At 44.7% G+C, this 26,741-nt stretch overlaps 1 protein-coding gene and 1 long non-coding RNA gene across 5 annotated transcripts in view; one reads left to right on the top strand and one right to left on the bottom strand.

Annotated features, from left to right (window-relative positions):
• The window catches only part of ECE1 (endothelin converting enzyme 1), a 173,702-nt gene that overhangs the window by 90,404 nt on the left and 56,557 nt on the right, over positions 1–26,741 (top strand). For 2 of the 4 annotated variants that reach the window (XM_072609194.1, XM_072609192.1), the window contains exons 3-4: positions 13,727–13,868; positions 19,541–19,753. In XM_072609194.1, the coding sequence (XP_072465295.1) occupies positions 13,727–13,868; positions 19,541–19,753 (355 nt within the window). Of the gene's footprint in view, positions 1–10,070; positions 10,187–13,726; positions 13,869–19,540; positions 19,754–26,741 lie in introns of those variants that run through there. The other 2 variants (XM_072609195.1, XM_072609196.1) reach the window with 2 other exon arrangements.
• On the bottom strand, positions 24,459–25,856 carry LOC140504364 (uncharacterized). Its single transcript, XR_011967077.1, has 3 exons — positions 25,338–25,856; positions 25,189–25,249; positions 24,459–25,099 (listed from the first exon to the last, which is right to left on the bottom strand). It is a non-coding gene; the product is annotated as an uncharacterized lncRNA (long non-coding RNA).

Genomic DNA, 26,741 nt, shown 5'->3' with positions numbered 1-26,741 from the left:
TCACTTAACTTCTCTTTGCCTCAGTTTCCTCATCTGTAAAATGGAGACACTGATGGCCTCCACCTCCCCGGGCTGAAAGCACTCTATAAATGCTGGCTTTATTATTATTAGTCCAGGCGGCCTCCTGATCCGTTTTATCATGGGAAAGCCGAAGTCTAGAGTGGGAGAGGCTCAGTGGAACTCCAGCCTGGTCTCTCAGGCACCCCAGCCAGTGCTTTTCCAGCATCAGTTGTTGTTTCAAAGGCTCATTGGGATGCCTCTCATTTTATCTAAGGTTTATTTTTTAAAAAATAGAGAAAGGAGGAAAAAACTGCTGGGAGAATTTACTTAATATGCAAAGCAGGGCATTTGTCACGAGTGCCCTCAGAGTGCTGCTTCATGTTTATATGATCACTGCCTTTTGCTAACATAGAAGAGATTAGAATTGGTTTGCTTTACCCAGAGGGCAGAACTGGATGGAAGCTGGGAGGAGGGAGAGTTTGGATCCATATAAGGAAATACTAGCAGGACCTGCTCAAAAGCCAACGTCCAAATGGGCAGACTCTTGGAAAGGTAATGAGCTCCCTGCACTGGTAATCTTCAAAGGGGAGCAGGAAATACTTATTAATAATAAGAGCTGTCCTAACCTGGAGTGGAATGGACTACTTTGGAAGGTAGTGAGCTCCCCACCCTGGCGGTCTTTGAAGGGCAGCAGGGAGAATGAAGAAGGAAAGGATTTGCCTCTTCAGCTCTATCACAGCCTAGACTTTTAAGATCTACAATTCAAGAGGCTGTGACTGAGTTGTTTAATAAAGGTTTCTGAAGGCCTTTTCCTTCAGAGGCACCGTATGGTGTAGGGAGTTGCATTACTATGTCATTTCTAAGACCCTTTGACTAATAAGTAGCAGAGCCAGGACTCTGAACCCCAAACTATCAACAGGCTACAAGTGTCAGGGCCCTTTACCTGATTTAAATAAGGAAGGGAGCTCAGAGGTCACTAAAGCCAACTCCCTCATTTTATAGATTGGAAATCGGAGGCCCCCGAAATATCCCTTGCTCAAGGTCACACAGGTAATAAGATCCAAGGGTAGGATTTGAACCCAGAGCCTCTGACTCCAAAGACAGGAATTATTCTTCCGTACCCCTACTGTACAACAGGTTATCCTCATAAATTATTTACATTTCATGGGCAGAGAAAAGAAGGATGGAGAGAGAGTTGTGATCCCATCATCATAGGTTTTAGCCTGTGTCTCAGATAAGTCTCTGGGAGTTGAATGAGAGACAGAGAGGTTAGGTGATTTGATTAGCCTCATACAACACCTCCCAAGTGTCAGAGACAGAATCTGAACCCCGGTCTTGACTGAGCCCGCACCCTCTTACTTGTGTCATGCTGTCTCTATCTACCATGAGTTCTCTTTTTAAAACATTTTATGGTCATTTTTTTGTTTTTATATCTTGTTCATTTTTGAATGGATCCCTCTCTTGTCCTCCTCCCAGAGAGTCCTCCTCCCTTATAGCAAATAAAAGAGAAAAAGAGAAGCAAAACGAATTTAGCAAAAACTAACTCACATATCAACCAAGTCTGATATCATCAGCAACCATAGTCCCCCACCTCTGCAAAGAAGGGAGGGCGCTGTGTGATTATCGTGAAGTTTTTTCTGTGACTCATTTTGAAGTCTGAAAATCAAGGTTTGAATATTAATTCTGCCACTTTCTAGTTGCATTCTTTTGGACCAATCGCTTTCCACCTCTTAGCCTCAACTTTCCTCATATGGAAAACAGGGGGATTCGTGCTTAGATGATTCTTTTCACAGTTGTTGTGGGGAGAGCCCATTGCAAACCTGAAAGTGCTACAGAATTATAAGTTCCTGCTATTGACTATAAGTGGTTGTGTGCATCATGGAAACTTGGGGAGGAGATACTTCCTCACACTTTGAGGGTGGAGACACATTGAGGTAAATGGTCAGGGGCTGCTTCCTCTGAAAGGTAGTCTGTGGCTGGGAGCCAGGCTTATTTGCCCACCTCCATTTGGGGCTGTTGGATGGTGTAGACATATTCTTCGTTACCTTCTGTTCCAATGAGAAAACCAAAGCCCAGAGAGATTGTAACCTTCCCAGGGTCATGTCAATGGTTAATAGCAGAGCTTAGATTCAAACTCAGGATACCAGCTCGAGAACATGGTTTTTGTTCTCCCAATCTTTGGATGCAGTACCCAGAAAGAATCCTTTCCCATTCCTTCACTAACGATCAGAGGTGAATGCAGAGGTGTATTCTAAGGCCTTTCCCAGCTCTGACATTCTATGTTTTAAGGCCCCTCGCAGCCCTGACACCTGTGTTCTAAGGGTCTCCCCAGCCCTACATTCTCTGTTCTAAGACCCACCCCAGCTCTGACATTCTCTGTTCTAAGGGCCCCCCTAGCTGTGACTTTCTCTGTTCTAAAACCCTTCCCAGCTCTGATATCCACTGTTCTAAGATCCCTCCCAGCTCTGACATCCTGTGTTCTCAGCACCCTCCCCCTCTAACTTTCCATGTTCCAACATCCCTTCCAGCACAAGTATTTTGTGCTCTAAAGCCCCTTCCATCTAAGAACTTGTCCAGCCAGATCCTACCTCTGTATAAGGACAGAGTGTATCACTGTGGGCAACATGGTCACATTTCTTGACAAGGTTGTATTTAGCTGATTGATTCCCTAATATGATTTTTAAATATCTATATCAATTTCCCTTCCATTAGCTATCATTTTTTGGTGTCCCAGAAAAATCAGTATTCATCTGACTCTACTGTTTGTAGCATACACACACACACATACACTCTCTCTTTCTCTCTCTCTCTCTCTTCCTCCCTCTCTCCCTCACACCTCTCCCCCTCCCCCCTCTCTCCCCCATATATATGTGTGTGTATATATATATACGTACAAACACAAGCACATATTACTTTATATAAATATACATATACATTATATATAACATTACATGTTTATATATACACATATCTATATAAGGATATATGTAGCTATATATATATATATATATATACACTTTACAGTTAGAGAGTACTTTCTTCCCTTTGACTGTAGGCTCTCTGAGGGAGCTCGGACCTTCCCCAGTGGCTAGCCCAGTGCTCTGCAATCTGTGGGTGCTACATAAGCATCAGTAAGTTAACAAGCATTGATTAATCACTTGTTATGTGTCAGTCACTGTAGTAAGCACTGAGAATACAAAGGAAAGTCCAAAACACGGTCTATGCCCTTAAGGAGGTCACATCCTAGCGGGGCAATCGGCATATACCCAACTAGGTCCCTAGAAGCCATGTGCACAATTGATGGCAGGTAATCTCAGAGGAGAATGAGTTATCAGCTGGGGAGCCTGGGAACGGCTTCCCACAGAATGTGGAACTTGAGCTGAATCCTGAAAAAAGATCTCCTTCTTAGGCGTCTTAGGAAAAAGAAGAGCTAGGATGATGAGGCAGAGGATTCCAGGCAGGGGGAAAAGCCAGTGTACAGACTAAGAGATGAGAGATGGACTATATATGTGAGACCCTCCAGTGCAGCCGGGTATTAGAGTATGCAGAGAGGCCCAAGGCATAATTAAAAGAAGACTGGAACAGTGGGAAGGCACTAGGTTTTGAAGAATGTTCAGTGTTAAACTGAGGACTTTATAGTTGATTCCAAGGGTCATTGGAGCTCATTGAGCAGGGGGTGATGAAGCCAGAACTATGCTTCAGAGAAAAGCTACCTTGGCAGCTGAGTAGAAAATGATTGAGTGGCGTGGTGTTTTTAAAAATATTAATTAACTAGAATCAGAGCTAGATAGGAATTATAACCCCCTTTTTACAGATGAAGAAACTGAGTCACTGGAAAGTTCAATGACTTAGCAGAAGAGGTTAGTTCAGAGACAAGCTGTCTGATTCCAAATCCAGGTCTCTTGCCAGTCTCTTGACCATTGAAACTCAACTTTGATATGGTAGAGTAATCTGAGCCCATGTCGGACCCCAGCATTCACATCTGAGCTACTTAATGCCCAGACAAGCCCTGTCTCTTCCCTGAAACTCAGTTTCCTTATCTCTAAGGATGATTCTTGACTTATCTGCCTCCTGGATCATAATGAGGAAAGTGCTGAGCCCTACGTGCTCTAGAAAGGAAAGGGAGCCCCTGCTATGGTTACTCCCTTGGGGTATCTTACCAGTTCCTCAGCTCCCTCCACATGTCCCTACCTGCAAAACATGTTTGCGCTCCCAGGCCGGCTTAGTCAGGCAGTCACTTCTGTAACTCAATATTTATCCTCTCATTAGGACATTGTTCCAGTGGTCTCTGAAAACCCTGGGAAACCAAAGGTTTGGGGACAGGTTCCCACCCAGGGCCAGGCTGGAAATGAGACTTGCCCAAGGGAGAGTCAGGGAGCAGTTCTTATTCACTGTCTCTGCCCCTTGGTATGGAGTGCTAGCTCACCATTCCCAAAGCGAATCTGGGCAGCCTGCCACTGATCTACCCACTAGATTCCTGAACAGCCACAGAGCGTGTGTCCTGGGATCAAGGCTCCCTTGTTTCTAAAACCTTCTCCTCACAAGGCTCGACTCAGAGTACTTGGATGCTAGAAGTAACCTTGGAATATTGAATAGCAGAGCTTGAAGGGGCCTCAGAACACAGAATGTCAGAACTGGAAGGGACCTTGGAACAGAATATCCGAGCTGGGAGGATCTTTAGAACATAGAGTATAACAGCTTGGTGAGCCCTTAGAACATAGAATGCCAGAACTGGGAGGGACCTATGAACTATTAAGTTCATAAACTATTAAGTTTGTAAGGGACCTCAGAACACAGAATATCAGAACAGGGAGATACCTTAGAACAGAATATCAGAGCTGGAAGGATCCGTAGAACACAGAATGTAAAAACTTAGTGAGAACTTAGAACATAGAATGTCAAAACTGGGAGGGACCTTAGAACATAGACTGTTAGGGCTGAGCCTTTGAACATAGAATGTCAGACCTGGAAGGAACCTTAGAACACAGACTATTAGGGTTAGAAGGAACCCAGAACACAGAATATCAGAACTGGGAGAAGCCTTGGAACAGAATATCAGACCTGAGAGGAACCTTAGAACATGGAGTGTAAGAGCTTGGCTAGATCTTAGAACATAGACTGTTAGGGATAGGAGGGATCACCATGGAACACAACATTATCAGAGCTATAAGAGACTTTTGCACATAGAATGTCAGACCTAGAAGGGACCTTAGAAAGAATGATGGCAGAACTAAGGAACCTCAGAGACCATCAATTCTAAACCCCTTGATTTAGAAAGAAGTGAACACGATCTAAGACCAGTCAATCAACAAGTGTTTATTCAGCACCCACTCTGGGCCAGTCACTCCACTAGGCACTGGGGGATACCAGTACAAAGAGTGAAACAAGCCCTACTCACACAGAGATTACTTTCTAATGAATGTCAAGCAGTCTGCCCCAGGTCACACACTGAGTCACTGGAAGAGCCAGGATGGAGTCTCCTGATTCCCAGGCCAGAGATCTTACCATAATCCCATTCTTTGCTATAGCATCTCCTCCTCCCCTCGTAAAGACTTTGAAATTGGTCCTTCTTAAGGCAGTGGTGAGTTAGAGGAGGTGGGGGCCCAGTTTTTCCCTTGGTATGATCAAGCACAGCCCGCTTCAGCAGCCTTCTTTCTCCATCCCCATGAGGAAAGCCTATATGTCCATCTTAGCACGTGTTCCCTTACTGTAGGGGACCAGCCCAGAAGCCAGCTGGCTCTTAGCCAGGCTGCGTGTGCCAGGAGATGGAGGGATGTTGCCGAGGTTAAAAATTCTATTTTCAAATCCCCTAAGTAACTCTTTTCCTGGAACTCAGAATTTTTAATTTAATTCTGCCTTTTCCTAATTTAATTTCCCTGGGTGTGCCATCTGTTCAGGTTTAAATTTATCCCAGCTCAGTTTAGACAGAGAAGCTCAGCTCCCAGTTAATGCACCCCTAGTGGTAGCACCGTGTAGTTGACCCTGATCGCTCAATGTTGGGGAAAAATAAGATCACCTTGCTCTCAGAAGGTACTTAATAATTTTTTAATAAAAAAAACCTGTTTGTTGAATTTTAATTGAATTTCTGTAGCATCTGAAAGTGTGAAAAGTGCTTTCCTCACAACAAGCCTTGAGGGGATGTAGTTGCAAGTGTTATTTTCTGCATTTTACAGATGAAGAGACTGATGTTGAGAACAGAAATACCGTGCTCAGGGTCACATGGTGTCAGAAGCAGGATTAGAATACAAGTCTCCAAGAACAGTATTAGATCCACTGTACCACAGGACACTAATAGCAATGCCTTGGCTCCCTCACAAAATCTTGGTGGGCAGAGAGAAGGACAGGGGTTGATACCTGGTAGCCTCTAGTGGGGCTGAGCAATACCTACAGGGAGGTCACTGACATCGAGGCTAAGAAGTAGGTGTGGTTGGAGGGAAAAAAAAGGCAATAATTATTTACCTTTCCATGTCACTTGATGATTTATAAAATGTCACCTTCCCGTGAGGTGCTAAGAATGCGTTATAGACCCATTTTACAGACACTGAAACTGAGGCCCAGAGAAGGGAAATGGTCTTACAAGGTATTTAGCCCATGTGCTATGTCTGGTGCTTTTTCCAGTTTGTTTCTGAGACAGTAGGGGAGGGGAAGGGAGAAAAATCAGAGAATGAGCAAAGAGCAAATGGTTGGGATTGGAAGGATGCTAGCTATCCATGACCTCCCTAGAGGTACTGCTCAACGCCACTGGAGTGGCTTGCCATTTCCTTCTCCAGCTTATTTTACAGATGAAGAAACTGAGGCAAACAGGTTTAAGTGACTTTCCCAGGGTCACCCAGCTAGTAAGTGTCTGAGGCTGGATTTGAACTCAGGAAGGTGAGTCTTCTTGACTCCAGGCCCAGAGCTTTGTGTACTGTGGCACCCCTAGCTGTCCCAAGAGGAATAATGATAACTGATATTTAAATACTAGTCTAAACTTTGCAGAGTTCTTTACCTTGACTTACCTTGACCTCAGAACAACCCTGTGAGGGATATATTATCACCTCCCTTTTACAGAAAAGGAAACTGAGGCTCAGAGATCCTCATGGTCCTGTAGACAATAAGCTGAAGAGATAGATTCAATCCCAGATATTTCTGCTCCAGCTCAGAATTCTTTTGCTGTCTCTCACACTAAACTGTTGAATGCACAGATGAGTTTCAGTAGGGAAGAACACAGCACTTAGCACCGTGCATGGCACACAGTAGGTGTTTAATGAATGTCTGTTACGTTGAATTGAAGAACGCACTGTTCCTGGAACCAAGGGCTAAACCTGTTGGAGATTTGCTTGTTTCGAAACAAACCAGTGTCTTTGCTTACTTCTGCTTCTTGACTTAGGTTTTATCAATTCTTCTTTTGGGGTTTTTAGACCTGAGTTTCAATTTGAAGAGAAATTAGTACCTTTCCCTACATTGGGTGAGGTTCTTCATAGCCATTACCAAGAAAAAGCTGGAGGAAAAGGAGAGGCCGTGTGGTATGACAATAAGGAATGGCTGCACTGGGAGCCACGAAGATCTGGATACAAGTTCTGCTCTGAACACCTGACGCTGGCTGTGTGATCCTTTGTTCCATCGTGTCCCAATCTTCAGTTCAGTCCTGTCCCATCCTTCATGACCCCATCTGGGGTTTTCTTGGCCAGGATACTGGAAAGGTTCACCATTTCCTTCTCGAGCCTATTTTACAGATGAGGAAACTGAGGCAAACAAGGTTAAGGGCCTTGCCCAGAGTCACACAGCTAGTAAGTGTCTGAGGTCAGATTTGATGAGTCTTCCAGGAAGTTAACTATGCACTATGGCACCACCTAGCTGCCCTGGTGTGATCCTGGGCAAATCATTTAACTTCCCAGTGCCCCCAAGCTACTCTCTTAAGATGAAAGGCAAGTCAAGTCAAACTAATGAACATTTATTAAGCATCTACGCTATGTCAGGCACCGCACTAAACGCTGGGGATACAAAGAAAGGCAAAAACCCAGTCCCTGTTCTCAGGGAATTCACAATCTAATGGGAGAAACAGCATACAAGATATGGACTGAGAAAATTGGACATAAAAATTGGAAGGGAGCAGCATTAAGGAGAATTGGGCAAGGTGGGATTTTAGTTGGAACTTGAAAGAAGCCAGGAGGTGGAGATGAGGAGGGAAAGGATTCTGGGCATGGGGACAGCTAGAGAAAATGGCTGGATCTGTGAAAGGGAGCTTCTGGCATCTTATCCGAGAAGACATGTTACTGGATAACAGGTGGTGCAAAAAGACAGAAAAGGGAGGCTGGGGGCAGGTTATGATTAGTGTCAAGCATCAAATAGAGGACTTTTTCTTTTATCCTGGAGGTAATGGGGCAGGAGGGCCATTACTTTAGGAAGATCAACCCGATACCTGAGTGGAGGAGGGACTGCAGTCAGGGGGACCTGAGGCAAGGAAGTATCCAGGACATCAGTTATTTCTAGCCTTTGTCTAGGTAGCACCCGCTGGCATCCCCGGTTAGAGAATTCAGAAGACATTTATTGATTGTGGATAAAAGTCTGTGCTAGGCACAAGGAGCTGTTGCTAGGCTTAAATGAGATGTAGTCCCGGTTTTTCAGGAGTTTCCATTCTAGGAGGGTTTGAGAGGAGATCAGACATAAGGGCAGGTAATCATAATATACATTCTGGTTAAGTATGTTTGAAAAGGGCAAGAAAAATTTGTAAGTGAGGTCCCAGACAACAGCTGTCTTATTGAATTGGGGGATTTGGGAAAAGAGTGTAAATTTCCAGTTGAAAGAGACCTCATTTCACAGATGAGGAAGCTGAAGCCTACGGTCATATTGATACGGAGGGGCAGAGAACGGATTTACAACCCTCTATCCCAGTGGTCTTTCCACTACTCCATATGATGGATCCCTTTGATTTACTGGATAAAGAAGGAGGAGGAAGGCATTCTCAGCATATGGGATAGCAGGAGCAAAGGCAGGGAGGCTAGGAGATGCTGGGCATATTCAAGGAATAGGGAGCTGACCAGTTTGGCTTTGGTTGTAGAGTGTGTGAGAAGGAGAAACAGGAGGGAAAGCTTGGAGTGCTACTGGTGCCCAACAGAGGAAGTTGAACTTTTCTCAGTAGTAGTAGGAAGCCAGTGAAGATGGTTGAGCTAAGGAGTTGCCCTCTTGAAATATATGCACAAGAGATTAGTCTGGGCACGTTGGAAGATGGATCGGAAGAGGGGGAGAGTAGAGACAGTTGGACCTGTTAGAGAGTAGCCATTTGGGGTATTCTGGCGACCTCCAGCACAATCACACCTAATCAGGACCCTGTCCAGACTGCCAAGACAAACAGCCATGTTTTATGTGGCTTATGGTCATAACTGGTGACTCTTAAACCATCAGTCATTTTAACAGCCTTGCTCAGGTCTCATAGTGCTGTATACACAGATGTTTCCATATGGTGCTGTGGCCTTATGGTTTTCAGAGAGACTCTGATTCCAGAGGCCCCAGTCTTTACAGGAAACAATGCAGCCACATTAGAAGAGGCCAGAACTCCTTGGGCCTTCCTTCATCCCCAGCCTGGTCCCAGGCTATCTGAAAAGACAGCCCTGAAGTGAACTGGGCTGTTGATCTGTAGTGAGGTTGCCATCATTGGAGATATTCAAGTGGAGAATTGTTGATAACTTTACAAATGCTGCCTTTTACATGGGGCTTCTTATCCTTCCACCTCCCCCACCATACACATTCCACTGTTAGGGCCCTCCCCTAGATTTACTTGGTAATTTTATTTGGACCAGACCTCCTCATTTTACTGTTAAGAAGCTTAAGTGAATTGTCCAAGGTCACCAGAGATGCCCCCATCCGATGGCCTGGTTAGATTGGATGGTGCCTGGGTGTCTCTGGGACGGGGTCCACATATGCATGCGCTGGGGACTCAGCCTTCCAGCCGACTGCCGGCTCTACTTCCCTTAATTGTGAAGCCCTTCCTGTTTAGTTCAGAATCAGTTTGACTGCAAATTCTTGGTGATTTGATTAAAATAGGCTGTTTCCCCCACTCCCCTCCTCTCCTCTCCCTTTTCTGGTTCCTCCCAAGAATCCCGATCAGTGACTCACTGATGGATGAGTTCAGGATTATCTGAAGGCACTGGGGATGGTTAGCCTAGAGAAAAGAAGACACGGAGGGAAGCAAGAGAGCCATCTTCAGGTATCTGAAGGGCAGCCTTGGGGAAGGAGGGGAAGGAGGGGCAGAGCTACTTAATTTTGCTCCAAACAACAGGCCTGGGGTGGGAGGAAGGGGAGTTGCAATGAAGAGGAGCTCAGACTGAGGTAGCTCATAAACAATAATTGACATACCAATAACAGCTGTCCCCAGCGTGGAAGGTGCTACTTGGGAACCCAGCAGCTTCTACTTTCCGTGCCTGCTTATTGGGGGCATTATAAAGGGGAAAAGAACACAGTGGGAGCAGGGTTAAGGGGAGGAAGGTTAGAGGAAAATATATCGCATAGTTGGGTATGCAAGGAGGTGTCTCTACAAATAAGAAAGAAGGCAGAAGAGAGTTTTTGACACTTGAATCAAACTCTCCTCTGAAGAATACACACACACACACACACACACACACACACACTCACAGTTGGATACAGAAGTATATTTCACTCAACAGGGAAATAAAGAAGGGGGAGTTGAGAAAGAGTATTAAGAGGGGGGCAGCTAAGTGGTACAGTGGATAGGCCACTAGGCCTGGAGTCAGGCAGACTCATCTTGCTGAGTTAAAATCTGTCCTCAGACCCTTACTAGCTTTGTGACCCTGGGCAAGTCATTTAATCGCGTTTGCCTCAGTTCCTTATCTGTAAAACTACCTGGAGAAGGAAATGGCAAACCACTCTAATATTTCTGCCAAGAAAACCCTAAATGGGGTCACAAAGAGTTGGACAGTACTGAACAACAACTAAAGATTAAGGGAGGGATTAGCCCTAAGCAAAACAAACTCTAACTAGGATATACAAAAGCATTTATAGCTCTGTTTTCCATGGCAAAGAATTGGAAACTGATAGGTTGTCCATCATTTGAGGAATGGCTGAACTAGTTATGGTATATGAATGGATTGAATGCGATTGTGCAAATGAAGGGGATAGTTCCAGAGAAATCTGGGAAAACTTATATGAACTGATGCAAAGCGAAGTGAGCAAAATTTAGGAGAATTTAGACTGTGACAACAACATCGTAAAGACAGACGATTTCAAAAAACTGATCAATGTCCTAATCAGCCCTGATTCCAGAGGACTAGGGATGAGACGTGCAACCTGCCCACCTTCCTTACAGAGAGGTAAAAGCCTCAGACCGTGGAATCAAACTTTTTTAGGGAGTAGGGAATGTGGCCAGTACAGAAATTTGTTTTGCGTGATTATACATGTTTGTAGCAAGTGTTTTGTTTTTCTTTCTTTTTCAGTGGGGGATAAGGTGGGGTGAAGGTTGGGAGTGGGAATGGGAGATGGGGATCTTTGCTCATGGAAAAAAAAATTTAATTAGAAAAAATCAGTCCAGTCGCCAAAGAACTGGCTACATTCTGATTGATGGGGAAGGCAACATGTACATAAATCAGAATGTGTACAAGTTCCATGGAAGGCAGCCTAGTGGAGTGAGAGCTGGTCTTCAAACCAGAAAGACCTGAGCTTTGTGCTTTCCTGACCCATACTGTCCTCAAGTCCTCAGTGACTCTTTCAACGCTGCAGCTAGCTCACCGAGACTTTCACTTACAGAAAAAGTACATTAGCAGAGGGGTGTGTCTTCCCTCTAGAGTTCCCTGTATTAGTGAAATCACAGGGCCCTGTTTCTATCCCTCTCTCGTCCATTATTGTCATTGTTGTTTAATTATATCCAGCTCTTTGTGACCCCATGGACCACAACATGCCAGACCCTTCTACCCCCCAAGTCTGTCCAAGCTCTTGTTTGTTTTTTCCGTAACACTATCTCCATCTCATCCTCTGCCATCCCCTTTTTCTTTTGCCGTCAGTCTTTCCCAATATCAAGGTCTTTTCCAATGAGTCCCATCCTCTCATTACATAGTCACAATATTTAAGCTTCACCTTCAGTTTTTGACTTTCTAGTGAACAGCCTGAATTAATTTCTTTAAGAATTGACCGATTTGCTGTCCTTATTATCCAAGGGACTCTCAAAACTCTTCTCCCGCAGCACAATTTGAAAGGGTTAATTCATATAGAGTAGATGGAAGATATTCAGTTCCCACTTTGTCTATGTTTTTGTGCTTTAAATTCAGCGCATATTGAGTGCCTACTGTTTGCCCAGCATTGTACTGGACACTGGGAGAAGGACTGAGTTTATTTAAATGATGACCCCTGCCTTCATGGAAATCACAGATAGGCTGGGGTAGGGGGACTGGGGGGAGAGGCACGTCAAGCACAAGTGACTCTAATACAAAACTTACTTGTTTAGTGAGTTAGTTTTGGACCTGTGATTTCAACAGTGTGGAGGAAATCCCTAATGTGGAAACTCCCTCCACTGTGCTGATTGGACAAGTAGTTTGTGACTGAAGTCTTAGGGAGTTTTGTGGGTTATTAAGTTATGTTGAGTTGTTAAGTGACTTTCCCAAGATCCCAAGCTTCTATATCTGGTGTCAGATTTGAACTCATATCTCCCTGGCTTTGACCCATTCTGCCATGGTGTTTCTCATATGAAATAATACACTGAAAATACATAAAGTAGTAAGAAAGCACTTGGCACAGTCAAGAGGGAACATATTCGTTCTAAGAGGTGTCAGGAACAGTAGCACTTTCTGGGATGATGTGGGTAGGGAATAATAGCTGACATTAACTTAATACTTCCCTTACAACCTTTCAGTGTAGGGAGTGCATGTATGATTATTCCCATTTCACGAATGAGAAAACATCATAAGAGGCTGCACAGTATATTGGAAGAGAGTGCTGGATTTGGAATTCAAATCCCACCCCTGGCATTGGCTATCCATCTGACCTTGGGCAAGTCATTATTTAACCTCTCTGGACCTCAGCTTCCTCATCTATAAGATGGAAGAAGAACCAGATTTAAAATCAGAGGTTTTGGGTTCAAATCCTGCCCCTGTTCCCAGTGTGACCCCAGTTGAATCACATAGCCTCCTCAGCCTCAGTTTCCTCATCTGTCAAATGAGAAGGTTGGCTTTGATTGCCCCTAAGGTCCCTTCCAGTTCTCCAACTACAGTCCTCCAAAGATGGATTGTGAAATGAAAGGCCCACAGCCACAGAAGTCTTTGTGGCCCCCTCTAGGACATCGCCCCAGCTCCTCAGACTCCAGTTCTTGGCCTCCACCTCCAGGTTGGGGTGGCGGAGGTCCTACTGGAATGTTCACTCAAGGCCTTCAAAGGTCCAGTGTCCTGCCCTTTCCTGGATGTGGTAATGGAAGAATTAGAGAAAGTTGTCTTTCTCCCCACTCCCTAACCTCCCCCCCATATCAAGTGACACTTTAAAAACACACAGACCCTCCTCATGCTCAGCCCTTGGCATCCCTGATGTTTGAGCAGCAAATCTGAGCTGCCCATCAAGGGCGGGGATTTCTTTACCGGATTAGGGCTAATTCCCTGGGAACCAGACCCACCTGAAGGTGGGAGAGCAGCCCAGATGTCTCCCTGGCATTGTTCCCACTAGGCTGACCGTGTCCTCCAGGGGGATGTTTGGGTGGGGATGCTTTTATTGGTACAGAAGAATCTGGAGTTAATTCTTCTACCTCCTGCAGGTGAATTTCCGAGGCTCCAGGAATGGCCGGAGTTGCTGGGCTGAGAGAACTCATGTCGAGAAACGCCTCTCGGTGGTGATTGTCTTTTTGACACTGGGGCTGTTGGCATCCCTGGCAGTCTTGGCCTTCCAGTACAAAACTAGTAAGTGCCATCTGGGCCAGCCCTTTCACTGCGCTTGCTCCTTTCCTGCTCTTGGCTGAAACAGGCCTTGGGTACAGAGGGTTCAAACCCTGCTTCTGATGCTTACTCTCCATGTGACCTTGGCAAATCCTTTAAGCCCTCTGGAACTTACTTTCCTCTTCTGTAAAATGGAAGCCTTATGTCCTGAACTCCCTATTAACTCTAAGTCTGTGACCCTGCAATGCAAAAGGGATAAAGACTAGACCTTTGATTTTTTTTTGGTATAGGGAACTTCCAGATAAGGAGAATCCCTCTTCAGGTACAGGCTGGCAACTTCTCTGGGAGAGTTACCTACAGTACTGAAAGTTGAAGTGATTTGCTAAGGGTCACTCAATAACAAGCAGGTTTTAAATGTCAAAGGCCTGTGCTGAGTGCTGGGGAGGCAGAGATTAATAAAACATAGGCCTTGCTCTAAGGCCTTGCATCTAGAAGGGGCAGAGAGACCTATCTATGGTAAAGGGTGGCAGAATGGGCGGGTCACTAGATGGGGCATAAGAGATTATGATCCTAGGACTCGAGGGGACCTAACTCGTCTACCTTCCTCATTTTATGGCTGAGGAGACTGAGAAAAGGAAACCAATTTGCCCAAGGTCAATTAAGTGGCAATGGTCAGAGGGAAGATTTGAACTCAGGTCTTCCTGACTCCAGAGTCAGGAAGTCTTTTAAAAATCTGTCTCCTGGATTTAAACCCCAGCTCTACCACTGACTGATGACCAGGATGACTTTGGGCAAATGAATTAATTCTTCTGAGCCTGAATTCTTGGTGAGGGAACTATCTGCCAATCTAGATCATTGTTAACCAGCCCTGCATTTATCTTGAGATTTGCCTGGGACAGAGAGGGTTAAGTGACTTGTCCAGGGTCATTCTGCCAGAGTAAGTCAGTCAGTAAGCATTTATTAAGCACCTACTATGTGCCAGGCATTATGCTAAGCCATAGGGATACAAAAAAAAAAAACAAACCAGACAGTCCCTGCCCTCATGGAGCTTATAGGCTAATGGGGAGATAACCATCAAACAGATATGTACAAACATGCTCTATACAGGATAAATAGAAAATAAATTAACAGGAGGAAGATACTAGACCTAAGAGGGATCAGGAAAGTGGAAAGAAGGTGGGATTTTAGTTGGGACTTGAAGGAAGCTGGGAGGCACAGATGAGGAGGGAGAGCATTCCAGGCATGGGGGACAGTCAGAGACAATGCCCAGAGGCAGGAGGTGGGGTGGCAGAGTTTGCCTCAGAAGCAGAGTGAGTCAGAGGCCAGACCTGACCTTACATCTCCTTGATTTGAGGCCAGCTCCTTCCACCACACCACCTTCTCCTCCTCAGTGTTATTTATCAAGACTCCACTGAGCACAGCACAGCCAGGGGCCGGGCATGGCCCGAGGCAGGCCCATGCTTTCTCGTCAGCTAAGGTGGTAAGAAAGGTAGCCTGGCTCTCCTGGCCAACCAAACTGGTTACCCAGTGAGTGCTGGCACTGGTCATGTCTGAGCAAACATCAAGCCTGTCAGAGCAAATCCCCTGATTAGCCTTGAGATTCATCCCCACCTATGAGCTATGTCTGGGTGCCTCCGTACATATTTGTTCACATTTCAGAAGAATCCTCCCTGGCGTGGACTGCAGGTGCCTTTGCAAACATGAGAAGCAAAATAAAGAGCAGGTTGTTTCCAAAGATTATCTCAAGCTCTCCAGAAAGTGACTGACCAGGTCAGTCTTTGGGAAGGGAGGGAGAGAAAGGGGGGCTGAGGATGAGGATGTCTGGGTCCTCCTGGCTGCGTGCTCCAAGGCCATCTGTGTGTGTCAGCAGGCAAACAAGTGCTTTCTCTGGTAGGAGAACGAATGGATGCCAAGGAGAACAAACAGAGAGAGAGAGAATGAAAGAGGAGGGGGGGAAGGGAGAGAAAGAGGAGACACAGGCATACAAAGAAGATAGGAGAGAAAGGTGAGAATGAGACAGAGAAAGGAGAGAGATTAAAAAAAAGGGAGGGGGGGAAGGGAGAGAAAGAGGAGACACAGGCATACAAAGAAGAGAAGAGAGAGAGATGAAAATGAGACAGAGAGGAGAGAGATTAAAAAAAAGGGAGAGAGAGAGGAGAGAGAGAGCGCATGCACTACAGTGCAGTGAAGACTTGGCTCTGCATTGCACTAATTGTGTGACCTTGGGCAAGTCATTTCCCTTCTGACCCTCATCCCTAAAATGGGTATAAGAAAACCTACACTACCCCCCCCCCCCCCAAGGAATGTTTTGAGGAAAGCACTTTGTAAATTAAAAAGTACTCTAGTAATGGGAGCCATTAGTATTTTTCCCCAGGCTAAGCCTGGTCCTTCAAATCCAAAGCGAGATTCCTGAAATATGGATCTCTTCTGCTGTTACTGTGTTTCTGTCTGGAAATGCCTCCTGTTTGTCATCAGATGTTAATAAGCTCACAGGTCGCTTTCTGGAGCCCTGGGCGGCACTGTGGTTACAAAGGGAGAAGAGGCCAACACCTGCCAGCCCACACCCTCTTTTTCACTCTCAAAGGCCACTTCTAGGGTCAATAGTCCTTATTACTCAAAGAGTTGTTGTCTCCACCCTTCCACTGCCATGCACAAGCAGCCAGCATCTGATGTAGTTAACAAGATATGAGAGCTGCAAGAGATCTCATCAAGTCCAATCTGTACCTTTCATACCCTCTCTAATAAGTAGTCATCCATCCTCTGCTTGAATACATCTAGTGATGGGGAACTCACCACATATCACAGCACTCACCATTCTAACATAGGACACATATCTCTAATTATTAGGAAGCTGTTCCCAGTTTTGAGTTTAAATCAACCTCTCCACCTTTTAGGATTATTATAGGAGCAAAGATTTAGAGCCAAAAGTGATTTTAGAGGTCATCCAACCTCCTCATTTTTGAGATGAAATTAAGTCACTTGTCTAAAGGTTGCTCAAGAAGTAAGTTTAAAAAAGCAGGATTTGAATTCGGTTCTTTGGCCTCACAAATCAACACTTCTTCAGGAGTACCACAGTGCCTTGATCCCTGTTTTACAGGCAGAGAAACTGAGATTTGGAGAAGTTATGTTATTTTCCCCTGGTCACATACCCAAAGAAAAATACATCAAAGTCCCAGTGCTCTTGGAGCGTATAGTCTTCGAGGAACCAGATATGTGAACAGTTAACAACATGGTGGAAGTGTTTGAATCCAGTCTTTTCTGACTCCAAGTCCAGTACCCTATCTGTTATATACCCAGTGCCTCTCAAGAAATCTCTCCACCTCTTCCCTCATAAGTGGTCATCCAGTCTTGAGGACCTCTGTTGGTTGAGGGTGGAGGCATTCTAATCTACTTTTGGGCATCTCCAATTGTTAGGATTTTTTCCTGACATCAAACCTAAATCTTTTCGTCTCCCACTTACTGCTCCCTGATCTGCCCTCCTGGGCAAAGGGACAAGGCTAATTCCTTTTCTTTGTGATAACCCATGAAATAATTGAAGCTAGCTCTCCTATCTATCCTGAGTCCTCTCTCTAGTTCCTTTATTAGATCCTCAAGATTAATGTTATGTCAACATCAGTGACTCACTGCTCTGAATTCTTAAGTGGAAAAACTAAGGAAAGAAAAAAGGATAATAGATAGGAGTGAATGGGAAGCCACGTATGTGCCTCAAAAAAATTGAGAAACAGAGGTTCAGTGATAGTCAGAAGTGGGATTTGAATCCTGATCCCAAGCCTCCAAACAGCCAATTTGAGTTCAGGCACCACTATGGTTGTCCTGTATATTGTACATGGTATGGTGTAAGTCATACTCAGGGCCAAGGCAGGGAGAAAGACAGACAGACCTGTTGGGTTCCAAGCCTCCAGCTTTGAGCAGGCTGTCTCTCCTTTCTAAGTTGTTGTCTGCAACACACTATACAGCTTCTCCCAAGTAATAAACTTAGATTTACCCATGAGACCATATAAGACCTTGGCCCAGTATGCCATAGAACTGAAGTATTATAGCAACAGTGACCTGAATAAGCAGGAGATAAAGGTTTACTGCCTATGTCCATCAACTTTCCTAGATAAGGCCAGCTGATCAGACTCTGTGAGGGTGGGGAAGGGAGAGGGCTGAAATTTCACTGGATTTAGAGCTGGCTAGGACTTTAGCCACTGTTTAATCCAGTCCCCCTTATTTCTACGGACCCGAAAACAGAGACTCAGAAAAGGAAAGTGACTTGTCTGTTTATCAAAAAAAAAAAGAAAAGAAAAGAAAGCCAATATACAGACCCAAGTCTACTGGCTCTCAATTTCAGTAACATGTTCAACTTTACATATACCCTATTAGGTAAGAGTGCTGGGCATGTAGCAGATTTCCAACAGATATTGACATAGATCAATTTAATTCAATAAACTTTGATTATTCTTACTATTTGGCCATAGTATTCCCTTTTCCCAACAATTCTTTTACGTAAGGGGTTATTTTTCCCATTTTACAAATGAGGAAACTGTCTTTTGCCTTTCTTTGTATCTGTAGCACTTACCAGAGTTCCTGGAATAGAATAGCTGTGCAATAAATGCTTGTTGACTGACAGGCAAGATTTGAACTCAGATCTTTCCTATTCCAAGTCCATCACTTTAACTACTCTGCCACCTAGCTGCCTACCATATGATCTGGTGCCTCCATATCTTTGTTCCTTCTATCCACTATGCTAAAAATGCCCCAACTCCTTTTCTCTTCCTTTTTATCTATTATGTTCCTAATCATTCTTTAAAACCCAAGTTTTTATTCATTCCTGCAGTCAATAAGAGAATTCTCATCAGCCTTCAAAGTAGTTTTGTGCCTTTCTAATGTACTTTTTCATAATAGCTCATTATAATAGTATTTAGAAGGCACTTTAATAACACTTTAAGGTTTGTAGAGTGCTTTACAGAAGTGATCTCCTTGGATCCTCACAGCAACTCCGGGATGTAGGTGTAGGTTCTATTATCATCTTTATTTTATAGATGAAGAAACTGAGACAAAGGGGGCAGGGCAACAGCTAGTAGATGTCAAAGGCGGGACTTGAACTCACATCTTCCTTACTCCAAGTCCAGAACTCCAACTGCTGTATCACCTAGCTGTCTATGTAATACCGTGCCCTATTGAGAAGCAGCATGGTTTAATGGACGGAGTACTGGACTCAGCAGCAGTAGCAGTAATAGTAGTAAGTAGCAGCAGCAGAAGCAGCAGCAGCAGTAGTAGTACCAACAGCTGTAGTAGCACGAATAGTAGTAAGTAGTAGTAGCAACAGCAGTACTAGTACTAGTAGTAGTAGCAGCAGCGGCAACAGTAGCAGCAGTAGTATCCTACCGTCCCAGAAAAATAAAGTTTCTGGAGGGCAAGTTCCCCATCTCCTCCATCACCCAGAACAGTTCTCTGCTTACAATCAGTTAATCAATTTGTTAATAAGTGTTGAGGAGTCTTCACTATGTGGCAACAAGAGAGGCCCTGCCTTTGCTGAGCTTACATTGTATCCATATAGTAGATTAGTATCCACATTAATCATCATTTGTCAAATGAAACTGTACCCCGTGCTAGGATGGTGCCTAGGACATAATAGGTACTTAATAGATGTTCATTTATTGGTCAGCATCCTCCACAGCCTCTCACTGACCCCTTGTTGCCTTTCCTACGAGGACCCCCTGCTCTGTGCCTGAGTGAAGCTTGCATCTCGGTGACCAGCTCCATCCTGAACTCCTTGGACCAAACAGTGGACCCCTGCCAAGATTTCTTCAGCTATGCCTGTGGGGGCTGGATAAAGGCCAATCCTGTGCCTGATGGCCACTCCCGATGGGGGACCTTCAACAACCTCTGGGAACATAACCAAGCTATCATGAAGCATCTCTTGGGTGAGTCCCTCCTAGCATTGGGGGAGGGGGAAAGTTAGGATGAAGGGGAAGGGTCAGACTATTGAAAAGGCATAAGAATCTGGGCACTACTGATCTTGAGTCAACTAGTATTTATAAGGCACCTATTCAAGGAAACTAAGTGGGACAGTGGATAGAGCACAGGGCCTGGAGTCTGGAGGACCTGAGTTCAAATCTTCCCTGAGATTAGTTGTATAACCCTAAGTAAGTCCCTTAACCTCTGTCTGCCTCAGTTCTGTAAAATGGGGATAATAATAGCACCTACCTCCCAGGGTTGTTGTAAGGGTAAAATGAGATAGTAATAGTAAAATGCTTAGCCCAGTGCCTGGCACGTAGTAAGTAATGAGAAGGGCTTCCCTTTAGCTTAAGTTCACATAAAAAATAAGGGAAGTGGGTCTTCACTCCTGGTAAAAAAGGGGACATCGGGAAGTCCTGGGAAAACTGGTCTTTACTTCTGAGTTTGGGAGTCCTGATCAATTGTTCCTTCTAATCTTTAAAAAGAAAAAAGTTTTGCACATAGTCTAACCTTTAAATATCTCTAGCAAGGGGGAATCGACCACCTCTTGAGATGGCCCCTTCCACTTTTGAACCACTTTAATTGTTAGGCAGTTATTCCTGACCTGAATCTGCCTCATAGAAAAGTAGAGTGTAATGGGACAGCCCCTGAAACAACAGGCAGCAGACCTGGGTTTGAGCAACTTTTCCACTAACTTGTTGTGTGGCCAACCATGGACAAATCAGCCTCTCTGAGCCCCAGTGTTATCATATATAAATAGGGAGGTGAGACTTTGTCATCCCTTCCCAGTCTCAGATTCAGTGATTCTCTTTTTTATAAGTAGATGACTGTACTATGGGGTCTACATGGTATAAAGACCCAGGGGTATAATTAAATCAAAATCTCCATCTCCTTACCACCCTTCCCTTCTCCGATTGGTTGGGCTGTGACGTCCAAACCTCCATTTGAGAAGAAAGCCCAACCCAGGCATGATTTCTCCCCTGGCCGGACTCCTTTGGTACTTCTCTGCCCAACTTCTCCCTCCACCCTCTGCTCCTCATCTTCCTCTTATAGAAAGCTCCTGGAGGGCAGGGACTCTCTTTGCCTTTTTATATTTGTATCCCCAGAACTTAGCCCGGTACGTGGTGCATAGTAGGTGCTTACTCTGTGTTTATTGCCTATTGCCGAGGAGAACTTGCAGCAGAGTTAACAGGTTGCCCATTGAATGTTTTGCCCAATTTGTTGCTGTGCTGTGTGGGGATGACTCATGGGAGGGAGTTCACATAAAAATACTGTGCCTTGCATTCCTTTTATACAACAAAAAAAGTTTTCCTTCTCTGACTTTGCTCTTCAGTGTCTGGAATCATCATCACTGAGGCATTTTTTCTGATAGAATGGTATACTATTTATTCTCTCTCCTCCTCTCTCCCTCCCTCTTTCTTTTCTCTTTCTCTTTTCCTCTCTCCTCCCCCTCTTCTCTGTCTTGTCTTTCTTTCTCTTTTCCCTCCCTCCCTCCTCTCCTCCTCTCTCCCTCTCCTGTCTCTCCTCTTTCTTTTTTGCTCTTTCCTTCCCTCTTTCTCTCTTCTCTCTTCCTTTCTCTCTTTCCCTCTCTCATTCTCTCACTATTTCTGTCTCCCCTCCATCTCTCCTTCTCTCCCTTCCCATTCCTTCTCAGGTACATTTGTACACATGTACTCTAATTTACATTAAAAGACCAAGATCCTAGATTTCATGCTTCCTCTACCATCAGTTCCCCACCCCACCCCTTTTAGCCCTCCTGGTTTCCCTATGCTACCTCCATCCCCAACCTCTGACCTAAGGCTAGGGCTCACTTGTCCTTTCCACTTTGACATTTCTTTCGGCAGATCCTTCCTCTGTCCCTCCTTTCACATACACCTGAAGGGGCCCTTCAGACCCACGTACAGCAGGTCCCAGCTTCCGCATACCCAAGTGTTCTGGGCTCCAAAGGACTTAATGCAGTAAGCACTGAGCCATGAGCCCACAGATGGTCAACTCAGGGCCAGCTACACAGTTGCCAAGCTGTGAAATGGGATGGAAGAAACCCAAACCAGGGGTATTAGTTCATGGGAAGGGAATTGGATCCAGGATCAACAATGAAGACTGAAGAAGGAAGGAAATAAACCGACTGTGCCCCTGTGCCAAGCACTTTACATTATCTCATTTGGTCCTCACAACAACCCTGGGATGTAGGGGCTTTCATTATCCCCTCTTATAGTTGAGGAAACTGAGGAAGACACAGCTTAAGTGACTTGACCAGGGTCTGAGGCAAGATTTGAATTTAAGTCTTCCTCCAGAGTCCGTCACTATCCATCATGTTGTCTAGCTGCCTCTGAGCAATTTGGTGTTCTAGAAAGACCACTGGATGAAGAGTTAGAGGACCAGGGTTCAAGTCCTGGCTGTACAACTTAATTATCTGGCTGACCTTTACTAGACATTCAGCCTCTCCTGGGCCTCAAGCTTTCTCATCTGTAAAGTCAGGGAGTTGTCCTAGGCGTTCTCTAAGGTCACTTCCAACTCTAACTTCAGGACTTCTCTGACATCTGGATGGGGGTCTAGGGACGGAGAGGAGAGGCTGGTAAATAGGCTTGGTCTGTGCCCAGGAAAGAAAAGTAAACGATTTGGAGCCCAGAGGGTAGTCTGACAGGATGGAGCTGGTTTGGTGGGCTCTGATTCCCAGGCCTGCTGCTCAAAAAACTTTTGTGGCTCCATTTCTCTGAATAAAATACAGACTTCTCAGCCTGGTGTTCAGAGCCCTTCACAATCAGGCTCCCACCTACCTTTGCAACTAGCTGGTCCTCAGAATTGATACTCGATCTCATACCTCCTTACTCACAGAAGGGGGTCCCCATGAAGGAGGAAACTTAAGCTCAGGGAAATTGAGGGACTGGCCCTTGACCCCAGAGTCTCATAGATAGAATCAGAACCAAGCTATAAACTCAGTCTTTGTTCCCTTTCTCAGCACAACAGCTGGCTCATAATGATCACTTAATGAATGATCGTTGATTGAGTACTATGTAACCCAGACAAGTCTCTTTTCCTCCTTCTGGATCTCAGTTTCCTTCTCTCTGAAGAGGAAGCAGTTGGATCAGATGGACCCTGTGATCCCTTCTAACTCGAAATGAGGGTTTCTGAATCTGAAACCTGCAGATGCTGTTTTGGCCTTTTAAAATCTTTTCATCTTCCTCTTGTGTATAGTTTTCCTTCATTAGATTCTAAGTTCCTTGAGGGCAGGAATTGGCTTTCAATATAATTATTTTCTTTTGCAGTTTAATTCTGTGCATTTAAAAGCATTCTTCTGAAGGGGTCCATAGACTTCATCTGTCCCCAGATGGGTCCACAACATAAAAAAGTTTAAGATCCCTTGGGCTAAATTCTAGAATGCTTGAGTCCATGTTCACACCCATTGGCCAGTGAGGTATGTTCATTATGTACCAGTCAAGGGAGAGTGGATATTGAAGTAGAATGGCTTTGTATCACTATTCCTTGAGCCACCCTCCCAGCTTAGGTTTGGCCGAGCAGTGAGAAAGGAGGAGAGCTAAACTGTGAAGAGATGGACAGATGAGTCTTGCGGTTATCCTCAGTTGTACCAGTCACATCCACATACCACCTTCACCCTCTGCTGTCTGTTCTTTCAACCCCACTTGAAAACATTCCCACAGTTCCTTGGGAACTTCTGACCTGGCTGTTCCCTCAGTGGGGGCAAGGAGTGAGCGGGGGTGGAGGGATGAAAGGCAGTCTCCCATCACCTAAAGAGAGGAACCATGTAGGCTTTTGCTAGAGTGGAGCTTGGATATGGGCTCACACAGCCTGGCACCCCTTCCTCCTGTGTGTTTTGGTAAGGATGGATCCTAGGATTTAGAGTTAAAAGGGACTTTCAAAATAATCTCCTCCAATCCTCTCATTTGGCAACAGAGGAAACTAAGACCAGAATGAGGAAGTGACTTGCCCAGGATCACACAAGTCAAAAAGAGAAAGCCAGGATTTAAAAGAAAGGCCCTGTGACCCTAAATGTGATTTTACTCCACCTTGCTTGGGCTGCTTACAATATTGTAGATATAAGGTCTAGGTCCACAAGCCATGTTCTCCAGGGCACCATGCCCTTTATTAACAGTGAAATAAGTAAAACCAGCTATGAAACTTTGTATATCAAGTCAGCTACTTTTAATATATTCATTGGTTTTGTTGAATTTTTTCTTTTTTCGGTTTTGTTGAATTTTTTTCTTTTCTGTTAAAAACTGTTTTTTGTTGCAAGGGGTGGCTGGGGAGAGAATGGGGATAGAAGATAATAGGTGAGATAGAAATGCCTGGAGCCTCTTGGGAGGAATTAGTTCTCTGGGTATGTGAACCGTGTCCATCATGCTGAAAGCAAACATTCCAGACTGCCCTCATGTGAGATGTAGGGCACAAACAAAGCTCCAGTGTTGCTTCTGTTGGCACTAGGGCCTGGCCCCACTAGATAACACTGAGTGGAATTAATAACAGACCCATTCAGGACAGGCCTAGCATGGCAGCTCCTGACCTGGGTGCTTCCCCATGCCCCAGAGACTATTTTATTCCCTTTGAAAGGTCATGGTAAGAGAGAGATTTTGTATTTTTAAAAATTACATTGGGAAAAAAAAGGAAAGTATTTCTCCCTGGACCATAAACTTACTGGAAAGAAAAAGTACTCACTTCAGACTCAGAATTTTATTTAGAGGGAGCCTTAAAATACAGAATGCCAGAGTAGAGAGGACCTTTAGAACCCAAAATGTCAGAGCAGTGTGGACCTTAGGATCTAGGAAGTTAGAACGAAAAACATGAAATCAGGAAAGAGTTTTAGACCATAGGATGTCACAACACAAAATATCCGAGTTAGAAGGGAAGGAACCTTAGAATGTAGAATGTCAGAAATGAAAAGAGCAGAGCTGAAAAAAACCTAGAACGTAAGATGCTGGAGCTGAAAAGAACCTTAGAATATAAGATGCCATAGTGGAAAGAACTTTGAAACTTGGGATATTAGCTCATAGAATGCCATAGCTTTAGAGGGTCACAGAATATAGAATATTAGATGGAACATGAAATATTTAGAGGTAGAAGGAAACCTAAGAAAATAAACTATCAGAATTGGACTGGCCCTTAGAATATAGAATGTCAGAGGGAGGGTCCTTAGAACATAGAATGTCAGGGGTGGGAGGGACCTTAAAACACAGAATGTCAGAGCTGAGAGGGCCCTTAGAACATAGAACATCAGAACATCTGAACAGAGAATGTTGGAGTTCAAAGGAGCCTTGGGGATCATCTCGTCCAGCCTCTACATTCTCTAGTTGAGGAACCTGGAGTGTAGAGAAAGAAAGTAACTTAGCAAAGATCTCAGAGCTGATGGTCGCAGAACCAGGACTAATACCCAGGATTTCTGACTCACCAGTCTGGTGTTCTTTCTGCCTTCCCACTTCCGTTAGACTTTGGAATGTAATCCATGAGCCCTGTTTGGTCAGAAACATGTGGTTGCATGTGAGCACACATGCTCACATATGCCCGCATGCACACACACACACACACACTCACACATACCCGTTTGTGCAGATACCATCTGCAGTTGTCTGAACTCTCCCATCAGGAGCCTGGGACTTGGTTGAGAGAGAACTTGGGAAAGCAGGTTCTCCATGCCACAGACCGATCCTCAGAGGAAATCCCCCATCCCTTGCTAAGCAGGACTCTGACTGAAGCTGTACCCTCTGCTTCCTGTCAGACATAATGTAAATGGCTAAGGAGCCTTCTGAATTGCCCAGAGAGCTGTGCGCATTCGACTGTGAGGACAGCTGCTTTTTGTCACAGCAGTCACACCAGGGTTGCTGGCCAGGTAGTTAGCTACAAGACAGCCCAGATTTGGCAGAAAAACTCCTTCCTGAAGCTGCTTCCTCCCAGAAAGCTTTGGCTCTGCCTTAGTGTAAGAGCCATGGACTTGGGGATCAGGAAATCTCCATTCAAGTCCACCCAAATTGCTGTGTGCCTATAGAGAAACCACTTTCCTGTGTCTGATTCTCAGTCATCTTATCTGCTAAATAAAGAATAATTGTCTGTACCCTATCTAGCTTACAGGGTCATGGTAGGGAAAAAGTGACGATAGCATGGCCTCGTTGTATGGTGATGAGTATTGTGTGTTGGCTGCTGTAACAATCTCAGTTTAAAGCCAGAGTCAGGGTATTTCTCTTCCTTAGCAAATAGGTCATAGAGCACTGGGCTTAGGATTGGAAAGATCTGAGTTCAAATCCTGTCTCAGACATTTACTAACTGTGTGAACCCAGTGCAAGTCACCAAACCTCTGCCTCAGTTTCCTCAATTGTAAAATGGGAGGGCTGAACTCCTTGACCTCTAAAATCACTTCCAACTTGAATCTATGATCCTCTGATTCCCAAGTACTTTTATAAACTGTGAAGCACTTTAAAAGTGGGAGTTTGCTGTTTTTCTCTTAACCTCTGCCTCCATTAGAATCTATCATCCATTGGGAGGCTATCCCAGGGTCCTTCCCATGGGTGTCTCTCTTGCCAGAAAAACAACAAATATATTTGAATGTGATTTATTCCACTTTTGAAGCTGGGGCCAAAGTGGAGTGGTTAGGATGACCTGTCCATGTGGTCTCTGTATTCGGGTGAAAAAGGTGGAATTTTAAGGGAGAAAAAACGCAGCTGTGGATGGAATGGAGTCAGAAAATCTGAGTTTTCCCTACCCTGAGCCTTACTAGCAATTCAGTCCCCCCCATGTGGAGCCTCAGTTTTCTCATACATAAAATGGATATCATCTCTCAAACATGAACTGTTACATGGTTGTTGTAAGGAAGACACTTCAATGATAGTTCATGGGAGAATGATAATCCCTAATTTACAGATAAGGAAATAAGTGCCATTTGACTGTGAGTTCGTTTTTACCAATATTGTCCCCTTCTGAGTAAAATCAGCCCATATTTTGAATGAAAAT

Source organism: Notamacropus eugenii, chromosome 5 (genome assembly GCF_028372415.1).
Source record: "Notamacropus eugenii isolate mMacEug1 chromosome 5, mMacEug1.pri_v2, whole genome shotgun sequence".
In the NCBI taxonomy this organism is placed as follows: domain Eukaryota; kingdom Metazoa; phylum Chordata; class Mammalia; order Diprotodontia; family Macropodidae; genus Notamacropus; species Notamacropus eugenii.
This window is presented reverse-complemented; position numbering and strand designations above follow the sequence as displayed.